Raw genomic sequence first — 21614 nt, 5'->3', positions numbered from 1 at the left:
TAAAAATATAATATATTTTATAATTTTTAACATAATTACGCCAATCTTTTCCATAATAACGAAAATTGTAATTGAATTAACAGAACTAAAATTACATTTTCCCCTTGTACACATAAACCTTAACCCACCTTTCCTTTTATTTTTCAATTTTTGTTCCCTTTCTTCTCTACACTAACACCACCACCACACCATGCCTACGCCTCCCCTTCCCTCTCAATCACCCACAAAATCACTTCCTACACATATTAGCAGTATGCAGCAGAAGCGTGCACACAGACACACACACACACAGACACACACACACACACGAGAGAGAGAGAGAGAGAGACTCAGCAACTTACAAATAATTAGGTAAACAATACTACAATTTAAGGAGTGATATGTCAGTAGGTTACAAGAATGAATCACCAGAGCCTATAAAGTAGGGCTTGTACATAAAATGATACATACAAGCTCATTACAATGAATTTGCTATGAATACTGCACAACAATGAATCATCACAGCCTGCAAAAGAGGCTTGTACATAAATACTACAAACGTGACCTATGGTATAGCAGATCGGGATGGCCTACCAAACATATGCCACCACCTCTCCACCAATCAAACAAAGCTACAAAGAAGCACTACCCTAAAATTGTTGCTTCTTTGCAGAAAGGTGAGGTCAAGAACATTATTGGGGGAGAATATCAAATGGACTGCCGAGAGAAAAGGGTTGTTAGTAATTTCTCTCTACATTGGTTTACCAGTGGGGCTAGCGTTGATTGGACACACAGAAGCAAACTTACAGAACTTGCATTTCCATCTCTCTTCCTCGGGAGCATATTTGGCTTCTCGCTCTCCCTGCCAGAACTGAAGACTACACTGAATTTGGCCCTTAAGCCAATCAGAATCATAACTAAATTGATCTTCACTGATGAATGAATGATCTTCTTGCAATTCATATCTGCAGCTCCCCACAAGAAAATAAAAACCAAAATAGATGAATAAGAAGAGCAGTTCATGTTAAGCTATTTTTTCTTGAAAAATTCTAAAACAGTTAGTTTATTTTAGTCTTTCCTGAACTTTTTTTATTTTTAAAATTTTCAGGATTATGTAGTCTAGACAGATCTAAAAGGTTTCATGAAAAAAAAAGAAAAAGAAAAAAAAGCTACTGCAAGAATATGACCAAAAAAAAAAAAAAATTCCAGCATATGAAGAACCTGAAGTCTTTCCAAATTAACTTCAACCCTAGTGAGAAGATTTTCAAATATAAGAATAATCGGATGATGATCGAACAACTAGGCACCCATCTAATCCCAAAACAAAATACTTGTACCAATTAGTCATATATATTTTTAATTGTTACCAAAAAATCTTTTCTTTTTTTTTTTTTTCTTAAAATTTACAGATGCTATTACATCCACTACCATCGGACTTCCGTCAGACAATCACCGGAGACTCGCCGGAATGTTCAACATCACCGGGAAGTAGCCGAAGTATCGCTGGAAAGTCGCCGGAGTATCGCCGGGAAGTTGCCGGAAGTTCACTAGACTGTTATGAATGTCAGTGGAAGTCACCGGAATGTTCAAAACGTTCGTTGGACGTTAAGAACAACATCATTGAAGACTCACTGAAATGTTCAGAATATTACCCGAAAAAAAAAAAAGAATAAATGGAGAAATTAGAGCGAAAAAACATAGCAAAATGTGCTAAATATTGATAAACTAAAAGAAAAAAAAAATGTAACGACAAAAAACATCAACAATGGGAAAAACATATGTTATTTTTCAATTTTTGTAGGGTTTAAGCAAATAATCTCTAATTTTGATCAAACTGAAAAACAAGTTTTGAAACTGTAAAATGTTACAGTTTCAGAGAAAAAATCTATTAAGTATTTATCCTTATTAATCAAACTGAAAAACATGTTATGAAATTGTAAAATTTTACAGTTCTAAAGAATATTATGAAAATGCAAAATTTTACAGTTTTAAAGAATGTTATGAAATTGCAAAATTTTACAGTTTTAAACCATGATTCATTCCAGCAACAAAAAAAATTGAAACTGCAAAATTTTACAGTTTTCACCGCATGTAACTAATACTCAAAAACAACTTCTTCAGAATTTAAAAATTTTCTCCATTAAAATAGAAAAATAGACTTGTGTAACAGAGAAAAGGTAGAAAAATTGTGAAATCGAAGGAAAGAATAGATATAGAAAGAATATTATATTTCGGCAACTATTTTTTGTTTAGATCTAGTCGGATCTCATGTAGATCTACTCATCAGATTTGAGTAGATCTACTCATCTTCTTCGCCGTCGATGAGGATGAAGTCACAAGTTGATGTCGATGGTTGGTAGTTGCTAGTGAACTCCAATCAATGGTGATCGTCGGTCACCGGTGACTATATATTAGAAAGAGAAAGAGAAAGAGAATAAGAAATGTGTGATCACCGGTCGTCGTCCATGACAAACAAAAGGAGAGGAAAACGCAAAAAAAGAGAGAGAAAAACGTAAAAAATGAGGCAAAAAGCAGAGAGAGAGAGAGAGAGGAAAAGTAGGACTTTTGGGTCTACTAAAAAAGTTGTTGGATTAAATAGTGTACACATATTTCAAACAGGACCTATGGATAATTTTTCCCTTTTTTTTGGGGTCTTGAGTGAACTTTTTTTGGATTTCTATAATTTTTTTTTCTTCTTACATCGAAGGACAAAATGGACACAAATTTAAAAACAATCACTATTAACTTAGCTGTTGCCAAACAGAGCCTACCTAGGGATTTAAGCACAGGTTATTTTATCCAAGGGGAGGAGGAGAGAGCTTTGAAGAAAAATTACTTGCAAAGGTATCAAAGGTTGATTGTCTTTACATATGAAGTATGTATTTAAAAACTTGAAAATTGAAATATCCAACCTTGAACCAAAAGAGATTGGGGAGGGAAAAATAATTACAGAAGTATCCACTGGCCTCGTTTTTGAACTCACCGCAACAATAGCTGGTCATAAGCTGGAGGAAGTATGCGGCAAGTATTCCGGAAATACCTCACTAAATCATCAAGAGTCTGCACACACAGCCAAGATGAGATGAACCCTTTTTTTCCCTTCAAAATTAAGATGAGATAAACTAAAAATAAAGGCGCAAGCAAAATATCACTTATACCAAGGATCAGGTAATTAAATAACCAATAAAAACCAACTAAGCTGTCATTCTGCATCAGAATATCCCAATTTTTTGTTATTTGCTTTTAATCTTCATTTTTCAATTTTTTGTTTTCTTTATTATATATTTTTAATTTTTGAAAATCACTTCAGAAGAAGAAAGGGGAATTTATTACCTCTGCGGGAAAACCTGACTTAACAGAGTTCGCTCTGATTTCTTCAGATAAAATGCAATTTGGATTTAAAGAAAAGAAATCAAAGAATTGTCCCGTAGGGAATTTATCAGCAGCTAAACTGTCCCACAAATACTTATAGCACATCAACTGCAGCCTGCAAAAATGAATACTCATTCATGGTCAAAGAATTGTCTTTCTATTTCTGACTAAAACTTTTAACAGATTATGAGGCAACAATATGCTTCTACAAATCATTCACAAAAGCTGCATGAAAAGAAAATGCATACATTCCATTTCTTCGTTGTGGTTCACTAGGCACAGTTGCTTGTACACGAGTTTTTATGTCTAATAATGTTGGGTTCTTCTGAGTCTCATTTACAGGCATTCGAATTTCATCAACTACTCCCACCATCCATACACCTTCCACATAACCTACTCTGCAATGTACAAGAAGTTAGTCCAACAGAGACCAAAAAATGTTAACAAACAATGTTATAAGATCAAAGGCAATTAAATTAATCAGTATATGCTATTAAACTTCTCCCCCCAAATATATATATATATATATATAAATTAAAATCAAAATTACCATGTAAATCAACAAGCAAAACCTTTTTTGATAAATAAATCAACATGCAAAACCTTCAGAGACAATAAGTAAACTTACAGGGGCAACTCGCGTGTTAAACCACCGTCAGACAATAATTGATTTACACCGGTCATGAAATTCATAAATTTTAAAGCCCATACATCTTCGACCGTTCGGATATGAACTTTTACCCTTTTTACAACCTGCCACTTATGAAAGTCAGGGTCAAACAACATCACAAAGGACATAAAAGATGAAAACGGAATATGAAGTATTTTTGGTTGGCTACTCCCAAATGCACAAAAATTAAATTACAATTATATCAGAATGATCTCACAAATACAAAATTAAGATTGAAAAATGTTAGCTTATATTCCAAATGAAAAGATAAAGAAACAACTTTTGGGATGTTAAACAAACTGACAGGCAATAACTCGTGCAGGCACGCTAAGGAAAAAGGAAGCAGGCAATGACGATCACATTGTGATGTTACCACCACTAATTGGATCAAAAACTCTAGTGATGCTTTTTGGACACCTAAATTTTCAATGACAGATGAGTAGAAAATCATAGGTTGCTTGATTATTGAAGCGACATCACTCACCTGTTATTCCAAGATCCAGATCCTCAATAATTCCAGCATCAGACTTGATTTCCAAGCTCAAATCAAAACTACTTGTGGGGACATAATTTTTGAGTGACAACACGTAATTGAGGTGTCACCGAAGTGCCAGCCGGGATGCCACGTGTCCTGATCATAGCGCCGAGGTGATCTCGGCTAGGCCGAAGTTATCTGCGAGAATACCGAAATCCGGGATAAGCGGAAAAAGGACAAGAGTCCTAGAATAGGAGAGCACTTCAGTTTGGATAAAAATAAGACTCTTAGAGAGTTTATCCCAATCCTACTGGGAGTCCAAGATAAGCAGTAATCTTAAGTCCATTGAAGCTAGGCTTCTATTGGGGCTAGGATTGTGTTGGCTATAAAAGAGAGGCACCCCCATGAGTCTAAGGTAGGCTTTTTGTGTTTTGAATAAGTAAGTTAAGTACTTTTGCTATCTTTGAGAGATAACTGATTTGATCGTCGGAGTGTCCCCGGGTGGACGAACTACCGCCGGAATCTCTTCTTTTTGTGACAGGTCGTTCGGGCTTAATCTATTCTGCCAGTGTTCTCCAGCTGAGTGCTTGATTGGCAGTGTGATCGGAAATTGACACACAATTTGGCGTCGTCTGTGGAAAAGAAAGGAGAATAGACGGCCAACGACGGACAGAAAGAAAAGATTAGGGATGACACTCCTACTGGGAGTGGGAAACCTATTGACCTTGACGTCGAATAAGACAACTGCAACGAACAGACTCGTGATAAGAATCACGGAGGAAAGGACGTCGGTCAGGAAGGCGACGTACCAAAGAAAACGGACCGAAGCGGGTATTACAACGAGGACGACCTTTAGATATAGAAGGATAGATGCCTACGGAGGGACGATGAGGTAAAGGGAATGGCGAACAAATTGGCGGACCTACAAACGGTCGTCAATTTCATGATGCAGAACAATGTCATGCAGCCACCGTTCCCGTTACAAGATACACCGATTCCAGCGGCTAAGAAAGATGGGCAGAAAACAGTCCCTACCGTCTGTGTTACATGGACTCGGCACTTTGGGGCGAAGTACCTGTGTCGACACGACACAACATGGGTGCGGCTATGGGATCTGTGTCAGATTCGCATGTTCTCTCTCGGACACGGCTCTTTACAGGCAGCAAAAGAGATGAAAGAGGGAGAGAAAGAGAGAACCTGGTCACCTGTTGAAATGGCGAAGACATCGGTCGCTGCTTCGACTGCTTTGACATGCTCGATGCTCGATCTCCATCTCCTGCTCTGTCTTCTCTCTCGTCTCTCGATCTCCTTCTCTGTCTTCTCTCTCGTCTCTTGATCTGTCGATCTCTTTTCCTCTCTTCCTCTCCTCTCATCTCTCTCTCTTGGTCGCCGACTTCTTTCTTCTCTTCTTTGTTCTCCCTCTATTAGTATATAATATTAGAAGATAATATAATAATATAATATATTAGTAGATCATAATATAATAATATATTGGTATATAATAACAATAATATATTTATTAGTATATAATATTAGTAGATAATATAAATCTCATAATATAATAATATAATATATAATATTATTATTTTTTTTTAATTCAAATATAATATTATTCATATCATATAATATTATTCATCCATTATTCATATTACATTTATATTAACATATAGTATAAATTACATTAATATAATAATATATAATATTATTCATCCAAAAAATTTATATAATACAATATATCATAAATAATATAACTTCACATCCATAAATAAAAATTATATAATACAATATATCATAAATAAAAATTAAAAATAACTTATTTTATCATATATAATATAATTTATTTTATATCTAAAATAATTTTTATTTGTTATTTATATAATATAACTCATCTTCATATAATAAATATATATTTTTTAAAATAAACTATTTAACGTATCCCCGTACCCATATCCAAATTTGGATGCATATCCATGTATTCTTAATTTTTAATTTTGAAGTGTTCGACCCTTAGATACATACCCGCACACGAAACCCGTATCCAAGTTCGTGTAACATAGCCTACAGTCCCCTAGCACACCAGGAGCGAAAAACACTCTCACCGGCGTTCAAGGGAGGTCGGGTGAGGAGAGTCAAGAAGGGAAGAATCTCGAAGGACATATCGCACCAAGGAAGCAGACCCCAAAGAACATCGGCATGTTCAAGGGCAGGAGTTGTGCTTCGACGCAACTAATGGGGAAAGGTCGAAGAGGGCTCACAATGAAATTGAGAGTAGTGCACCTAAAAGGCTGAAGTCAGGAGATAGCCGAGTTCTTGGTCGGACAAAGGAGGACCTAAGGGGTTACCTACAGAGGAGGCAACAAGATGCCGAGGTAACCTCCCCGGTCAAGCCGAGAACGCTATTCTCGGTAGAATTGGACAAATTCGAAGCCCCGAAGAGGTTTAGCATGCCGAGATTCCAGATCTACGACGGGAAGTCGAACCCTAACTTTCACATCGGTTTGTACCTGAACTCGATGGCGTTATACACCGGGAACGAGCCGTTGCTTTGCAAGGTGTTCCCCTCATCCTTCAGAGAAATTGCATCAGACTGGTTTCACAAGTTGCCGAAAGGAACTGTGAAAACCTAGAAAGGCCTAGCCGAGATGTTTGTGGGCAGGTTCGTGATGAACAAACTAGAGCCATTAAGGGTGGATGCCCTGATGGCTCTGAAAATTGGCGAGGACGAAAGCCTGAGGGCCTATGCCAAAAGGTACTATGAGGTATTCAACCGGATACCAGAATGCAACCAAGAAGTGGCGGTCGTATCATTTAAGAATGGCCTAAATGATAATTGTCTGCTCCGAAAATCATTGGCAAAAACACTGCCAAAAAGTGTGGAGGAATTAATGGCCAGAATAGAGAAGTCCGCCAGGGCCGAGAAGGATACGCTGGGAACAAAGGCGCCGAAACCAAAGAAGAAAAACGGCTCGTCGAAGCGAGACCGAGGTAATGGTGGCTATAACAAACCAGAAATCGGATTAAGGGCTGCTCAAGCAGTCACAACCGTATTCCGAATTCCGGTTTACAAAGTCTTGGAGAAAATCTACAATGAGCCCTACTACAAAGCACCAGCAAGGGTACCAAGTGAGCTTATGGGAAGAAGCCTTGACAAGCACTGTGCTTACCATAATGAAACTGGACATCTGACTCAGGGGTGCAGAGCCCTGAAGACACATCTGGAAGACCTAGTAAGACAGGGCCATTTAAGGGACATGGTAGATGAAGCCAGAACAAGGGAAGGGCAGGCAAGACTGCCCCAGGCACCAACACCACCACCTCCACCAGCATCACAACCACAGGCAGGCGGACCTCGAGTGATCAATGTGATCCACTCAAAGGTAAATGAGAATGAGATAAGGGGGAAACCCAAAAGGTAAAACACCTGCAACATGTATATCAGGTCGGGAAAAAGAGACCTAGGGCAGGCGAAAGCCAAGGACCAGTGGTGTCCTTTACTGAGGAAGACCTGGAGATGGTGCAGCATCCACATAATGATGCCTTGGTAATATCCCTCCAGATTGAAGAATGCTAAGTGAAGCGCATCTTAGTCGACCAGGGTAGCTCTTGTGACATCATGTATGTCAGGTGTTACAAGGAGCTTGACCTTCACCAAGATGACTTGGAACAGTCCAACAGCCTAATGGCTGGGTTCAATGGAACGCCGACATGGCCCTTGGGAGCAGCAAGCTTAGAGGTGCAGGCTGGCACCAAGAGGGTGAATACAGAGTTCACCATAATTGACACCCCCTCCCCTTACAATGCAATTCTGGGAAGACCATGGCTGCATGCAATGGGGGCTGTTCCCTCAACATTGCACCAACTGCTGCGATTCCCAACAGAGCATGGGATAGAGGGGGTTAGAGAGGATCAAGTGCAGGCAAAGAATTGCTCCATGGCAGCAATAAAATCTACCTGCAACATTCAGGAAGCAAAACCAGCAGAGGTTGAGGATGAAGACATGGAAGTCCTGTAGGATGTCAGCAAAGAGCCAGCCGAGAATAGTGAGGAAGCCCTGAAGAAAGTCCTTGTCCAGCAAGGGGACGAAGAACACTTTTTCCTTCTCGGCTTGGGCTTGGCCGAGGAAGAAGAAAAAGAACTGGAGGCGTTCTTAAGAACAAACATTGAGGTGTTTGCCTGGACGCCTTGAGATGCCTGGCATTGACCCCAAAGTTACTTGCCACAGACTGAATGTGGACAGGTTAGCCAAACATGCAATCCAACGAGCCAGAAGGCCGACGTTGACGCACGTTGAGGCAGTAGAAGAAGAAGTTGACAGACTTCTGGAGGCTAGAGCAATTCAAGAGGTAAGTTACCCGACATGGCTATCAAATACGGTTGTTGTGAAGAAAAAGAATGGGAAGTGGAGGGTCTGTATGGACTTCACTAGCCTGAACAAGGCTTGTCCCAAAGACAGCTTCCCATTACCCAAGATTGACCAACAGGTGGATGCCACTTCAGGGCATGGAAGGATGAGCTTCTTAGATGCTTACATGGGGTACCATTAAATAGCTATGTACCCTCCAGATGAGGAGAAGATTGCGTTTATCACCCAAAAGGGCTGTATTGCTACAGAGTGATGCCTTTTGGGTTGAAAAACGCAGGAGCAACTTACCAGAGATTGGTAACCAAGATGTTCAGACATCTAATTGGCAGAACAGTGGAAGTTTACATCGATGACATGGTCGTGAAGACCAAGGAACCTGAAGGTCATCTGGCCGGCCTAAAAGTAGTCTTTGACATCCTTAAAACATATCGGCTCCGACTCAATGCATCTAAGTGTGCATTTGGAGTTGGGTCTGGTAAGTTCTTAGGATATTTGGTAACCAAAAGGGGCATTGAGGCAAGCCCAGATCAGATCGAGACTATCCTAGAACTGAAGAGCCCAACATCGGCAAAACAAGTGCAGATGTTGACTGAACAGATTCATAAGCAGAAGTTCTGATAAATGTAAGCCTTTCTTCAGCTTGGTAAAGAAAGCCACAGACTTTTTATGGACCGACGAATGCGAAGCCACCTTGACCGACTTAAGAAAGTATTTGATCGCAGCTCCAGTTCTCTCAAATCCAGTACCTGGAGAGGAACTGTTCTTATACTTGGCAGTTTCAGAACATGCAGTAAGTGCAGTGGTAATCCGAGAAGAAGAGGGAGAACAAAGGACTGTTTACTATGTAAGTAAAACCCTTGCAAATACAGAGACCAGATATCTACCCTTAGAGAAGTTAACACTTGCTTTAGTAATGGCTTCCAAGAAACTGAATCATTACTTTCAAGCCCACAAAATTGTAGTGTTAACTGAACACCCCTTGAAGTCCCTGTTGCAGCAAGGATATCTGACAGACAGAATAGCCAGATGGGTAGTGGTTTTGGGCCAATATGACTTGGAATTCAGACCCAGAACAGCAATCAAAGGCCAAGTTTTGGCCAACTTCGTGGCCGAGTTCACACTAGGTTCCATCACACATCGGGCTCCATTGAGCCAAGGTGTGCGACGTCTAGGTGAGCAAGAAAAAACCCAGCAGGGGACAACAGAGCAAAGGAACAAAGAGAAACTCAGGCCCTACAGTATTTACGTAGGCTGACATACGTTCATCTCAGGTTGCAAATTCCCATGTTGCCTGATTGACTATAAGCTGGGAGTCACAAAAGACTATTGCCTCGTCGGCTTCCATGGCTGCTGCCAGTTTTAGTCCTGCGATCAGCGCTTCATACTCTGCTTCATTGTTTGAGGCCTTAAACCCCAAACGAATAGATTGTTTCAGTATCTACCCATCTGGTAGCCTTATTTCAAAATTGCCGACTGCAGCAGGTAAGCCGAAATGACAACAGCCATGCCGATGTTCTGGCCAACCTGGCTAGTGCAATGAAGCCTGGAGAGGCAAGAACAATAATGGTTGACTACTTGTCAGGTCCAAGCATAGAACCACTGAGCACAAAGCGTGAAGCAATGTGTGTGGAGATGGGACCAAATTGGATGGATACAATAGTAGCATTCCTTAAAGAAGGAAAATTGTCAGACGACCGTAAAGAAGCGCACAAGATCAGACTGAAGTCGGCAAGATTCAGTTTGGCAGCAGAAGGCCATCTCTACAGAAGATCCTTTACTGGACCCCTTCTGAGGTGTGTGCATTCTGCACAAGTTGAAGACTTTCTTTACGAAATACATGAAGGAGTATATGGAAGCCACGTTGGGGGCAGGTCACTTGCTCATAGGGCCATTACACAGGGGTATTGGTGACCCTACATGCAGAAAGATGCTGAAACCTATGTCAAGAAGTGTAAGAAGTGCCAAAGATTTGCACCATTGATACATTAACCAGCAGCAGACTTGAACCTAGTGTCCAGCCCTTGGCCATTTGCCCAATGGGGCATGGATCTTGTTGGAAAACTGCCTCAAGCAACTGGACAAAGGAAGTACCTGCTGGTAGCAACAGATTACTTCACCAAGTGGGTAGAGGCTGAATCCCTTGCCAAGATTCGGGACGTTGATGTGAAGAACTTCATATGGAAAAACATCATCACCAGGTTTGGAATCCCAAGAGCAATAATAGTTGACAATGGCACACAGTTTGACAGTAAGCTAATCAAGAGCTTCTGTGCAAAGTTCAAAATCAAGAATTATTTTTCCACCCTAAGTTTTCCTCAAAGCAATGGACAAGCAGAAACATCCAACAAGGTCATCTTGGACGAGACTAAGAAGAGGCTGCAAGCAACAAAGGAAAAGTGGGTGGATGAACTGCCAAGTGTACTCCAGGCATATCGGACCACGTCGAGAAGATCAACTGGGGAATTCCCATTTGCCATGGCTTATAGCACAGAAGCAATCATTCCTCTAGAGGTCGGCATCCCAGGGATCAGAACCTAGGGAGTAGAGAATGGAACTAATGATGTATTTATAGCCTGAGATCTAGATCTGCTAGAAGAGAGAAGGGCAGCAATTCAGCTGGGGGCATACTAGCAGCAGCTTGCCAGTGCTTATAATAAAAAAGTGAACCCGCGAGAGTTCTAAGTTGGTGACCTCGTCCTGAGAAAGGTCGTTGGCAACAAGAAGGATCTCAGAGAGGGCAAGCTTGGCCCGAATTGGGAGGGACCCTATAGAATCATCTCGGTCTTGGGCAATGGGGCATATCGGCTTGAGGACTGTGACGGCAAAGAATTGCCAAGACCCTAAAATACTTGCAATCTAAAGTTTTTCTACCACTAGATTTTCTCGTATTCTAAGATTTCTTTTTATCTTGTTATTAGCAGAAGTAATAAAGTTTTATCCTGATCTTTAAACTTGTGTAATATAATTGACCGGATACTTGACGATGTTTCTAAGCAAAACATGACGAATAACTTAGACTTATTATATGGCAGAGTAGAACTTTCACTTGCATATAATAGAGTTGAACTAAGTTGACGATGTTTCTAAGCGAAACATAACAAATAACTTAGACTTATTATACGGCAGAGTAGAACTTTTACTTGCATGTAATGCATATAATAGAGTTGAACTAAGTTGGCGATGTTTCTAAGCGAAACATGACAAATAACTTAGACTTATTATATGGCAGAGTAGAACTTTTACTTGCATATAATAGAGTTAAACTAAATTAGGGTAACCTAGACTTGTCATATTAACAGAATCAAACTCAGATTGGAACCAAGTACATATCAGTCAGATTAACAAAGAAGCTGAGGTTGTTTACCTCGGCCAGTCTTTCTTTGAATCTGACCTCTGCAACAAGGTCACAGCCCCAGACTTAAATGAGAACCCAAGTGGAACTTAGGTTCACATTAGGGGGCAGAGGACTGGAAAATGATGCTTGGAAGATTAGTTTAACACTTGTTGAAATTTAAGAAAAATTTACAAGTTGAAGCTTAAACCGAGGTCATGTTTAACACTTGTTGAAATTTGAGAAAAATTTACAAGTTGACGTTAAACCGAGGTCATGTTTAACATTTGTTGAAATTTGAAAAAAATTTACAAGTTGACGTTAAACTGAGGTCATGTTTAACACTTGTTGAAATTTAAAAAATTTACAAGTTGAAATTAAACCGAGGTCATGGCTAAACACTTGTTAAAATTTTTTAGAAAAATTTACAAGTTAAGCCAAGGTTGTAACGAAAAAAAAGTACTTGCGTGCTTGCCGAGATGAAAGCGTTGGTTTGTCTAACCAGGGTGTTATACCCCGAGGAGATTGCACAGTTAAAGTGTATACTGATACTTGCATTCAGATAAGGAAGTTCAATTACAAAGAGGCACTTCGGCCAGACATTAGAAAGTAATTGTTCAGATTGCGAAGATGGCATGTCGGCCAAATTAAAGCTTACATTGTTTTAAGAAGAAAGAAAAAAGTACAAGGAACAGAAAAAGGAGAAAAACATCAAACTAAGACTCTCTGGCGTCTCTGGCTGGTTGGGTTTGGAGTTCAGAAGACAGCTGAGAAGACATCTCGGTGGCCCTCTCAGCCACGAGCTCGGCATCGATTTCTTGAAGAGTTTGGTCGAGGCTCTTGTCGGCAATAGGCGCGTCCGAGGTTGCCTTCTCAGGAGTAGCGTCTTTGGAGACCTCACCCTCCTCATCCTGAGACAAGTCCACGACTTGCTCGTTCAGAATAGAGGACTTGGCCCCAGCAGCGTCCTTCTTTTTCTTAACCAAAGCTTCCTCCTCAGACTCAGAATCGTCTTCGGATTGGCTTGGAGTAGGTGGGAATGGCAGGGGAGGTCATCGGCGTTCTTGAGGGAGGAGTCCTCGGGGCGTCCAACTTTTTTAGGGCGGCCATCCAACCAAGGGTGAAACCCTTATTGCATGCCTGCTTCACCTGTTTTTTGTAGTCCTCCTTGACGTCGGCCGCCCCCTCTGCGTAAGCCTTCTCATCGGCGGCCTTAATCTCAGCCTCTTTTGTGGCCAAGGCATCTTGAAGCTCCTTTTAGGCCTCGGCCATCTTTTCTTCGGCCTCTTTCTTTTCGGCAGTAAGAACCTTGGCAATGGCCTCGGCAACATCAGCTTTCTCTTCGGCCTCATCTTTAGCCTTGATGGCTGCCTCGGCCTGATTTGACAAGGTCTTCATCTTTCCCTCGGTCTTTTTTAGGGTCTTCGGCAAACCAGAGACCTCCCTGATCTTGTCGGCCAACTCCTTCCTCATTTCAAAAGCTTGCATTGAGAAGGAGTGGACGTGCTGGATCACTTGAAAGAAAAATGGACAGAACAAAAGTTAGTAGAAGTTCTAAAAGTATAGAATAATAGAGAAAGAAAAATACCAAGTGTAAGGAACTTACTTGAACAAAATGCTGCAGTATCAAAGCGAAGTTTTCATACTCGCTCATCTTGGCATTACGATCGAGATCTTTAGGAAGGAGCAAGGCTCTTGTAAGGGCAACGCCGACGTTAATGTCGACGGCGCTGTCGCTTACTCTGACCGGCCTGTCCTCCATTGTGATTGGGGGAGCCCAAGGGGAGTCAGATTTCAAAGAACCCGAAGCTGTCGCCGACTCTGACCTTGGCCTTTTTGATCGAGTAGATTGGGATGGTTCGGCCTCGACGGGCCTCTTCTCGGCGGCGGAAGGGGTCTTTTCACTCTCAGCCAATTTTGAAATTGGCAAGGTGTCCTCAGTATCAATCTGAGTCACCGTTGCCTTTGGATGAGCCTTCTTCAGCCTTTTTTGTTTCGGCTTTGGTTGAGGTTGAGATGATGTTGGTTGAGTGTCAACGGTGGTAGGGATGTCCGGCAAAAGATCCTCTGCGACTGCGTTTTTGCGGCCCATCTTAGCGGCGATTACAGTTCGGTGTCTTCGTCGGCGTTGAGATGGAGGGATCAGATATGGAGCCGAAGTTGATGGTAGCTCAGTTGGATCAGAGGTTGATCCCTGATCTAGTCGAGATGATGAAGTTGTCGAAGGTGTAGTGGCGGACGGAGGAGACTTGCTCTTCTTCTTCTTCGGAATGTCGGGAAGAACCGACTTGTAAGTCGGGATGAAGTTGAGCAGTAGGGGGGCTCTCTGCTTGTGAACTAGCACGTCTAACAGCTTTTTCAAGCCTTTGCTCGGGAAGAAGGACTTAAGGAAATCCTTTGCTTGCTGGGGAAGAGTTGCAAGGAAAACAAACGTTAGAACGAACAAAAGAACAAAGTATTGAAGACTTTGAAAACAAGTAAGTATAAGCATATGGCTCTTACCATTACCCTCTACGAAAACTGTTCGGCTAAGAGGGTAGAGGTGGAGGTCCTCATCCGGAGCGAACTCCCAGTTCCCCGAGACAATGAAGTAATCGTCCCCAGCTCCTTTGTTGGAGTCTGGGAGGTCGACAACCATTTTGTACTCTGTGGACCTTGGTTTGAGGTAGTAAATGTAGTCTTTCTCTAACTTAAGGCCACACATGGTGTAGCAGTATTGGATATCGGCTAAAGTTACCCTAGTATTCTATTGTTTGGCTAAGGCTATTATACCGTTGATAACTCGGTAAGAGTTGATGGCAAGCTGCATTGGGTTCAATTTATAGTAATGAAGGATTTCTCGAAAAAGGATGTTGAATGGGAGCCTAAGTCCACACTCTATGAAAGCTACAATGGGGAAAGACATAGAATCGATTGTAGGCATGATGGAGTCATCCTCCCTAGCCAACCTCAGATAGACGTTGGCTGGGATGGAAAACTCCTGCCTGAAATATTCCAACTTGGTTGGGGTGTCTACCCTATGCTTCCACATACCCATGATATCAACTTAGGGGGAGAGTATTGAATTTCGGAAGGAAGTGTTTTATAGGGGTCTGAAATACCTCGGCTAAGACCTAAATATATACTATGGTAAGAATTTCTATGGATCTAAGGGGAATTTGTGTTAGTTCTTCCTAAGGTTCGTAAGTTCTATAGACAAATCCCAAACCTAGGTCTAGGCAAACAAGGATTGAATGCAAGAATCTGAAAAAAAACACAGAAAAAAGAGACAGGAATGTGATTCAGAGTCAAGAACAGTGATGAATCATCAAGAACACAGTGGTAAAGCTTGTGCAGGTATGTGAGTATTCAAGAAAGGATTGGGCAAAAAACAGAATCACAAAGCAAACATGCTCAAACACATAGTGGAAATCGAGGTACATATTAAACGATAAAAAACATGAGCAAGTTTGCAAATATGACAGAGTTCGATGTAAATCAAAGACTAAAAACCAGGAGGAACAGTGGCTTATCAGAGAGAGTGAGCCCGGTGTAAGGATCGCCGATGTCAGACGACGGTTGCAAAAGCGACGGAGCGGTAAAAATCTCACCGGAGGAGGTGAACGGAGCAAAGTTACAAGGCTCGAATGCTTGAATCAATGGCAGATTTGGGAGAGCGAAGAGAGAGAGCTTGCACAGGAATGAGGATGCAAAGGTGAAACGACGAAAAGAGAGGAATGAAGTTTTGTTGAAACACAAAACGGCAGCAAAAAGGCAATTAATGTGCCTAAAACGACGTGCGTGTTAGACGGCGCACATGAAAGCAATGTGACTTAGTGGCACGTGTCGGGTACGGCCCAAAGAGAGAGAGACATGTGGCAAGAACGGTTGAGTTGTCATGCGTGACAGCTCATACGCGTGTTGAAGCTCTTAGAATTCTCGATTTAACGGAGTAAAACCTCGGCATGAGGATGATCTCAACTAAGAAACTTGAGCAAACTTGGTTAATGATTTTGAGGCATTGGTGAAAGCCGACTGTAAGTTTTTGGTCATATTGAGCCGACGTATTATGACCTCGGTAATGAACGAATGGAGTGAGCTTAGCCAACGTGCTAAATGGAAGAAACGATATAGGTTCCATCATCTCAGGATATCGAGGTAATAGAACCTAGGGGGCAGTTGTGGGGACATAATTTTTGAGTGACAACACGTGACCGAAATGTCACCGAAGTGCCAGTCGGGGTGCCACGTGTCCTGGTCATAACGCCGAGGTGATCTCGACTAGGCCGAGGTTATCAGCGAGAATACCGGAATCCGGGATAAGCGGAAAAGGGATAAGAGTCTTATAATGGGAGAGGGCTTCAGTTTGGATAAAGATAAGACTCTTAGAGAGTTTATCCCAATCCTACTGGGAGTCCAAGATAAGCAGTAATCCTAAGTCCATTGAAGCTAGGCTTCTATTGGGACTAAGATTGTGTTGGCTATAAAAGAGAGGCACCTCCATGGGTCTAAGGTAGACTTTTTGTATTCTGAATAGGTAAGTTAAGTACTTTTGCTATCTTTGAGAGATAACTGACTTGATCGTCGGAGTGCCCCCGGGTGGACGAACCACTGCCGGAATCTCTTCTTTTTGTGATGCCAGTGTTCTCCAGCTGAGTGCTTGATTGGCAGTGTGGTCGGAAATTGACACACACACTACTCAATCCAAATACCATCCATAGAAAATCTTGAGCGGCTCCATGACCATATTTATTATGTAAGGCAAAAGATATAAAAGATAAATTCTATCAAAACTTTTCAAAAACAAAAAAAGGTGTAACCTCACACAGACTCAAGATCTTGGTACCATTCTGTTTGTAAAAAGTATTTTCCATCTTGAAAAGTTGCTTCTGTTGCAAGAAATTTATTTTACACAACTAGCAAGATTTCAATGATAGCAAACAACTAAACTGACTGTCATAGTTAAAATAAATTCGTCAAGAAGATGATAGAATGATCTCAGAAAAGAACTATTTTACAAGTAAGAATTTTGATAGTCACAGTCAACAAAAAGTATGCTCGCATGAAAGAATTCTATATTTTTCGGGATAAGCTGAGAATATAAATAATTTAAAGATATCTAGTTTAGAGTTCAAAAGCATACCTCTTCTTCAAGTACTGCATGGCGAGCAATACCGGCTTTCATTGCTTCAGTCTTTTCCGGTTGGCCAAGCAGTAGAGAGAATTCCATTTTTTTTTCACACCATTCCTAATGTTGACATGAAATGAAGACGAATGTGAGATAAATCTAATCAATTTCCCTGCACCAAAACTAAAAGAAAAAAAAAACATTTCCATGTTAAGAAAAAATTTCAAAAAAAATAAAGAAAAAACATTTATATACAAAATCATAATGTGAAAATGATTACCAGGTTTTCAAGGGTCAAGGATGCCTTATTCTTATAGGATTACGGATTAATGCGGTGACACCTAATAATTAACTTGAGTGCACACAACTACTAAAATATATTAATTTATATTTTCAAGTCCTAAAGAACCTGAGTCCCACCCACTCTACATTTTTCAAGTCCTAAAGAACCACCCACATTTTTCTCTATTTCCCTCACCCTTTCCTTTCCCTTTCAAATCCCTATCCAAATCCATGATCCAAACACAACCTAAATAATTCTAGAAAATATGAAGTCTTTTTTTGCCAAATTCTCTGTGTGTACTAGCTTAATAAAGTGCAGCCAGAAAGTACTTATAATAAATTGTCAATCAGTAAATTACAGAATTCACTGCATAGAATGCCATAAAAAATGGAAAAGATGAATGATCGCTTAATGATTCAAAGCAATTATTGCTTGAAAATCCTTCCAAAAATTTGCATGTTAACTTATACATAATGGTCAATGCCACAAACAAAACAAAATAGTATTGAAGTTTCTATATATGCCTTGAAATAATAGAAATTCGGTAGACAGAAAGCAATTTATATCATATCCAATTTGAAATGATTCTAAATTTTATTCATGAACTAACCATGATTATGCTATGAACTCTGCCTGTTGATTTCATTCTCCTTTATTTTGCTTTTTCTGAATTCTTGTTTTCTTTTTGTTTTTAATTTTTTGTTGTGGATGCGTTTGTAGACTGTATTCCTTTTTAATTCTTTGATTCTTATCTCTTCTTCTTTCGCAATAAAAATAAATAAAATCTGAAATCTTGGTTCTTGGAAACCAAACAGAATCAAGAAAATCCAAGGAACTATTCATAAGTAGCCCCCTGTATCTAAATTCAAACTATGCGTATACTAGTAGACAATCAATTAGCTTTCATTGATCAACTCCAAATCATTCATATATTCAAATTGAAACAACAATTATTGTTCCATAGTAGCTACACCACAACTATTAAAATCATTTAAAAAAACAACCAAACTCAGTTCTATCCCAAATATAGCAACACCACAACAACAGTAAAAGTAATTGAACAATTTTCAAATTCCAAAAACAATTAAAATATCCGAATTCCAGAAAGAAAAACACACACACACACAAGAATTCGTTCCTGAAAACCCAGAAGAAGGAGAAGAAGATAAAAAATAAAAGAGAAGAAAAGAAAAGAAAATCTACAAACAAACAAACAAAAGACACATATATTACCGTGGCAGTAATATCAGTGACAGACAAGGCTCTCTTCCTCCGAAAGCGATGCAAAAAGGAGTCAACGGGTCGATTACTCTTCAGGGTAGTCCTCTTCCTCCTAATTCCACCTCCAACAACATCCTCTATGTCTCCCACCGAAGTGGGTTGCGTATATAAACTCCGTTTGGAGAGGAGAGTGATGGACTGAATCGACCTCGCAGCATTTCGCTGAAATTGAGACGAGAAGAGAGAAGAAGAAGATGAAGAAGAAGAAGAAGAGAGTGAAATAGAAGAGGTGAGAGAAGAGCGAGTGGCGGCAAAAGCAGCTTCGATGAGAGCCATTTCTTCGTCGCTCACGATCTCGATTGGGATGTGAGTAGTAGTAGTGATTTCGTTGTTGGTTTTGTCGTTGTGGGTTTGTGGGGAGGAGTGAGTGTGAGTGGGTGGTTGTTGTGGGTCGGTCATCGTGGCCGAGATTGAGTGAAGAACGATCGATGAGTTGTCGGAGTCAGGGAGAGAGAAAGAGAAGTGACCGTTGCGATCGCCGCGGACAAAGGCACGGTCAACAACACATGGATTTTTTTTTTCTTTTTTTTTCTCCCTCTCTCTCAGGTTTTGTAAGGAAGGACCGGTTAAAATGGGATTACGTTAGAAAAAGAGCGCTGCGTGCAACTGGCGACACCTTTTTCGTTTCTTTGGTTAGAATTTTTTGAATTAAATTTTTAGGTTTACGTATTTTTTTATGAAAAATTTATTCATAAATCCTATTTTTCAAAAAGTTGAATCATTTAGTTCTAAATATTTTCTTATGCACCATTTAGTCTCATTTTATTTTAGTAATGTTGTTTATTTAATTTTCATTAACATCATCAAGATAAACAGCAACATAACATCAACTACATCGTCTCCCTAACATCAACATAAACATCAACTCCATAGCTGCAACTCCTTCGTCTCCCTCAAACCTACATCTGATGTTGATGTTTGATAGCCTGGAGGAGGGCAGGGCTCGAGTGTTCGATTTCTTCAGATCAGCATGCAGATCAATCCCTACTATCATGGAAATCTACAATCTCGAACACTTGAGACGCTGACCGTAGTCCGTTGAGCAAATTCCTCCACGGTCCCGATCTTAACCTTCCTCCACCGGAAGATGCCTGATCTCGCCGGAACCTCCATTTCCGCCGGCAAACTTCTGATCATCGTTCTGTTATAACTTCAATCCTTTTGTTTCCGAATTGAAACAGAAAATCAAAAAGTGGTTTTTTTTTTTTAGTGAGAATCTAGAGAGAGAGAGAGAGAGAGCCTCACGATCGATCGATGTGCTGATATATATATATATATATATATATATTTATGTAAATATACCATAACCAACCTCTCTTTTTTGCAATTGAGAATTTGAAATAAATTTCTCAGATGTTGGTTACGATATCTTTGTTTGTAGTTTTGATAATGATGTTGATGGGTTTAATCCGTTTCGACCCGTTTCGGATAATTCGATTTCTTCATTTTCTCAGATGGAAATGGGTTCTTCATTTTCTGGGAATTTGAACTTTGGGAATGTTGCTAATGAGGACTCCAAACCCTAACCGACCCAAAGCAACGATGAGAACACAGGCGAGAACGAAGAGGGTGTTCTGGTGTACATTTTTGGGGGTGTTCATAGGGCTGGGCAATTTTTAATAGGTTGTTTTTTTTTTTTTTTTGTGGCAATCATTGATTTTTGATGTTGGGTTCTTTGTTGTTGTTTGCAGGTTGAAACTGATGTTTGTGGTTGAAACTAACACAGTGGTAGCGTTCTACTTCATTGGGTTTATGTTTTTTTTTTTTTTTTTTGATTCAAAAGAGAAAATGTAATGTTACTTGTAGATTGATATGATGTTGGCAGTATTAGAAAAGTTTATGTTTTTTCCAAATGCTCTGGTTCATTGTAGGACTGTTAATATTGATGTTGTGATGTTTGATATTGTTTTAATGATGATGGTGTAGTTGATGTTGTTTTGATGGTGATGATGTTGTTTTCATAAATCAGTCTGCCCATGTTTGATGTTGTGATATTTGATGTTGTTTTGATGATGATGTTTGTAATGTTTGATGTTGTTTTGATGATAATGTTTGATGTTGTTTGATGATGATGTTTGTGATGTTTGATGTTGTTTTGATGATAATGTTTGATGTTGTTTTGATGATGATGATGTTTGATGTATATACCCTCTATAGTCAATTTCCCTATAATGGGACCTTTTAGTCTATAAGAAAATTTTTAGGACTAAACAGTGTATAAGTTGTTAATTTGGGATTTATTGGTGCATCACCCTTTAAATTTTGGGATATTTACCAATAAATCCTACTTTACAAACTGTTATACCAAATAGTCCCACTTTTATTCTATTATACCAAATAGTCCTGCTGATGTGTTGATTTGGTCCTTTTTGTTTTTTTCTTTCATTTTTGTTTCACTCTATGGACGAGAGTGCCCTTTCATTGATTTACAAACTGTCATTTTTGGTTCACTGATTTGGTCCCACTTTCATTCCGGTGTGGCACACTCTCAGAGATTCGCGCGCGTGTGTGTGTGTGTATTAGTGTGTGTGTGTGTGAGTGTGTGTTGAAGCCATCTGTGTGTCTGCGTGCATCAGTGTGTTTGAGAGGGCTTGACCATGTGTTTGTCTCAATGAATTCGAAGACGTTGAGAATCTCAGATTGATCCCCAAATGCGACCATGTGTTTCACCCCGAATGCATCGATGCTTGGCTCAATTCTCATGTGACTTGTCCGGTTTGCCGAGCCGATCTCGTTCCTCAACCCGATGAGAC

The 21614-nt window shown here is 40.1% G+C and overlaps 1 protein-coding gene across 5 annotated transcripts; it reads right to left on the bottom strand.

The window, feature by feature from the left end:
* Positions 1-337: 337 nt before the first annotated feature.
* Positions 338-19473, bottom strand: LOC114269860 (exonuclease V-like protein). Of its 5 annotated transcripts, none has more exons than XR_014363828.1 (7): positions 18814-19439; positions 17313-17417; positions 3980-4104; positions 3600-3749; positions 3313-3466; positions 2892-3039; positions 338-944 (listed from the first exon to the last, which is right to left on the bottom strand). XR_014363828.1 is itself a non-coding variant. In XM_028211213.2 (7 exons), the coding sequence occupies exons 1-7, from the start codon at positions 19258-19260 to the stop codon at positions 731-733; spliced, it is 1272 nt and encodes a 423-aa protein (XP_028067014.2). In that variant the 5' UTR covers positions 19261-19473; the 3' UTR covers positions 338-730. The 5 variants fall into 5 exon arrangements, 4 of the variants coding, with proteins under 4 accessions (XP_028067014.2, XP_028067011.2, XP_028067013.2 ...); XM_028211213.2 differs by having other exon boundaries at positions 2963-3039; positions 18814-19473; XM_028211210.2 differs by having other exon boundaries at positions 2963-3078; positions 3980-4110.
* Positions 19474-21614: the final 2141 nt, after the last annotated feature.

The sequence above is a fragment of the Camellia sinensis genome, chromosome 3 (genome assembly GCF_055761805.1).
Source record: "Camellia sinensis isolate YWXY chromosome 3, ASM5576180v1, whole genome shotgun sequence".
Taxonomy (NCBI): domain Eukaryota; kingdom Viridiplantae; phylum Streptophyta; class Magnoliopsida; order Ericales; family Theaceae; genus Camellia; species Camellia sinensis.
Note: the sequence above shows the minus strand (reverse complement) of the source record. Positions and strands in the feature narration are given on the sequence as shown.

What these genes read in the sequence shown, in the direction of transcription:
- LOC114269860 (XM_028211210.2), bottom strand. Translation starts at nt 19,260, where the DNA reads ATGACCGACCCACAACAACCACCCACTCACACTCACTCCTCCCCACAA. An exon ending in ATGCAGTACTTGAAGAAGAG is followed by an intron (nt 4,111 to 17,312) that starts GTATGCTTTTGA and finishes GACTTTCATAAG; the next exon opens with TGGCAGGTTGTAAAAAGGGT. An exon ending in TTAACACGCGAGTTGCCCCT is followed by an intron (nt 3,750 to 3,979) that starts GTAAGTTTACTT and finishes TGTACATTGCAG; the next exon opens with AGTAGGTTATGTGGAAGGTG.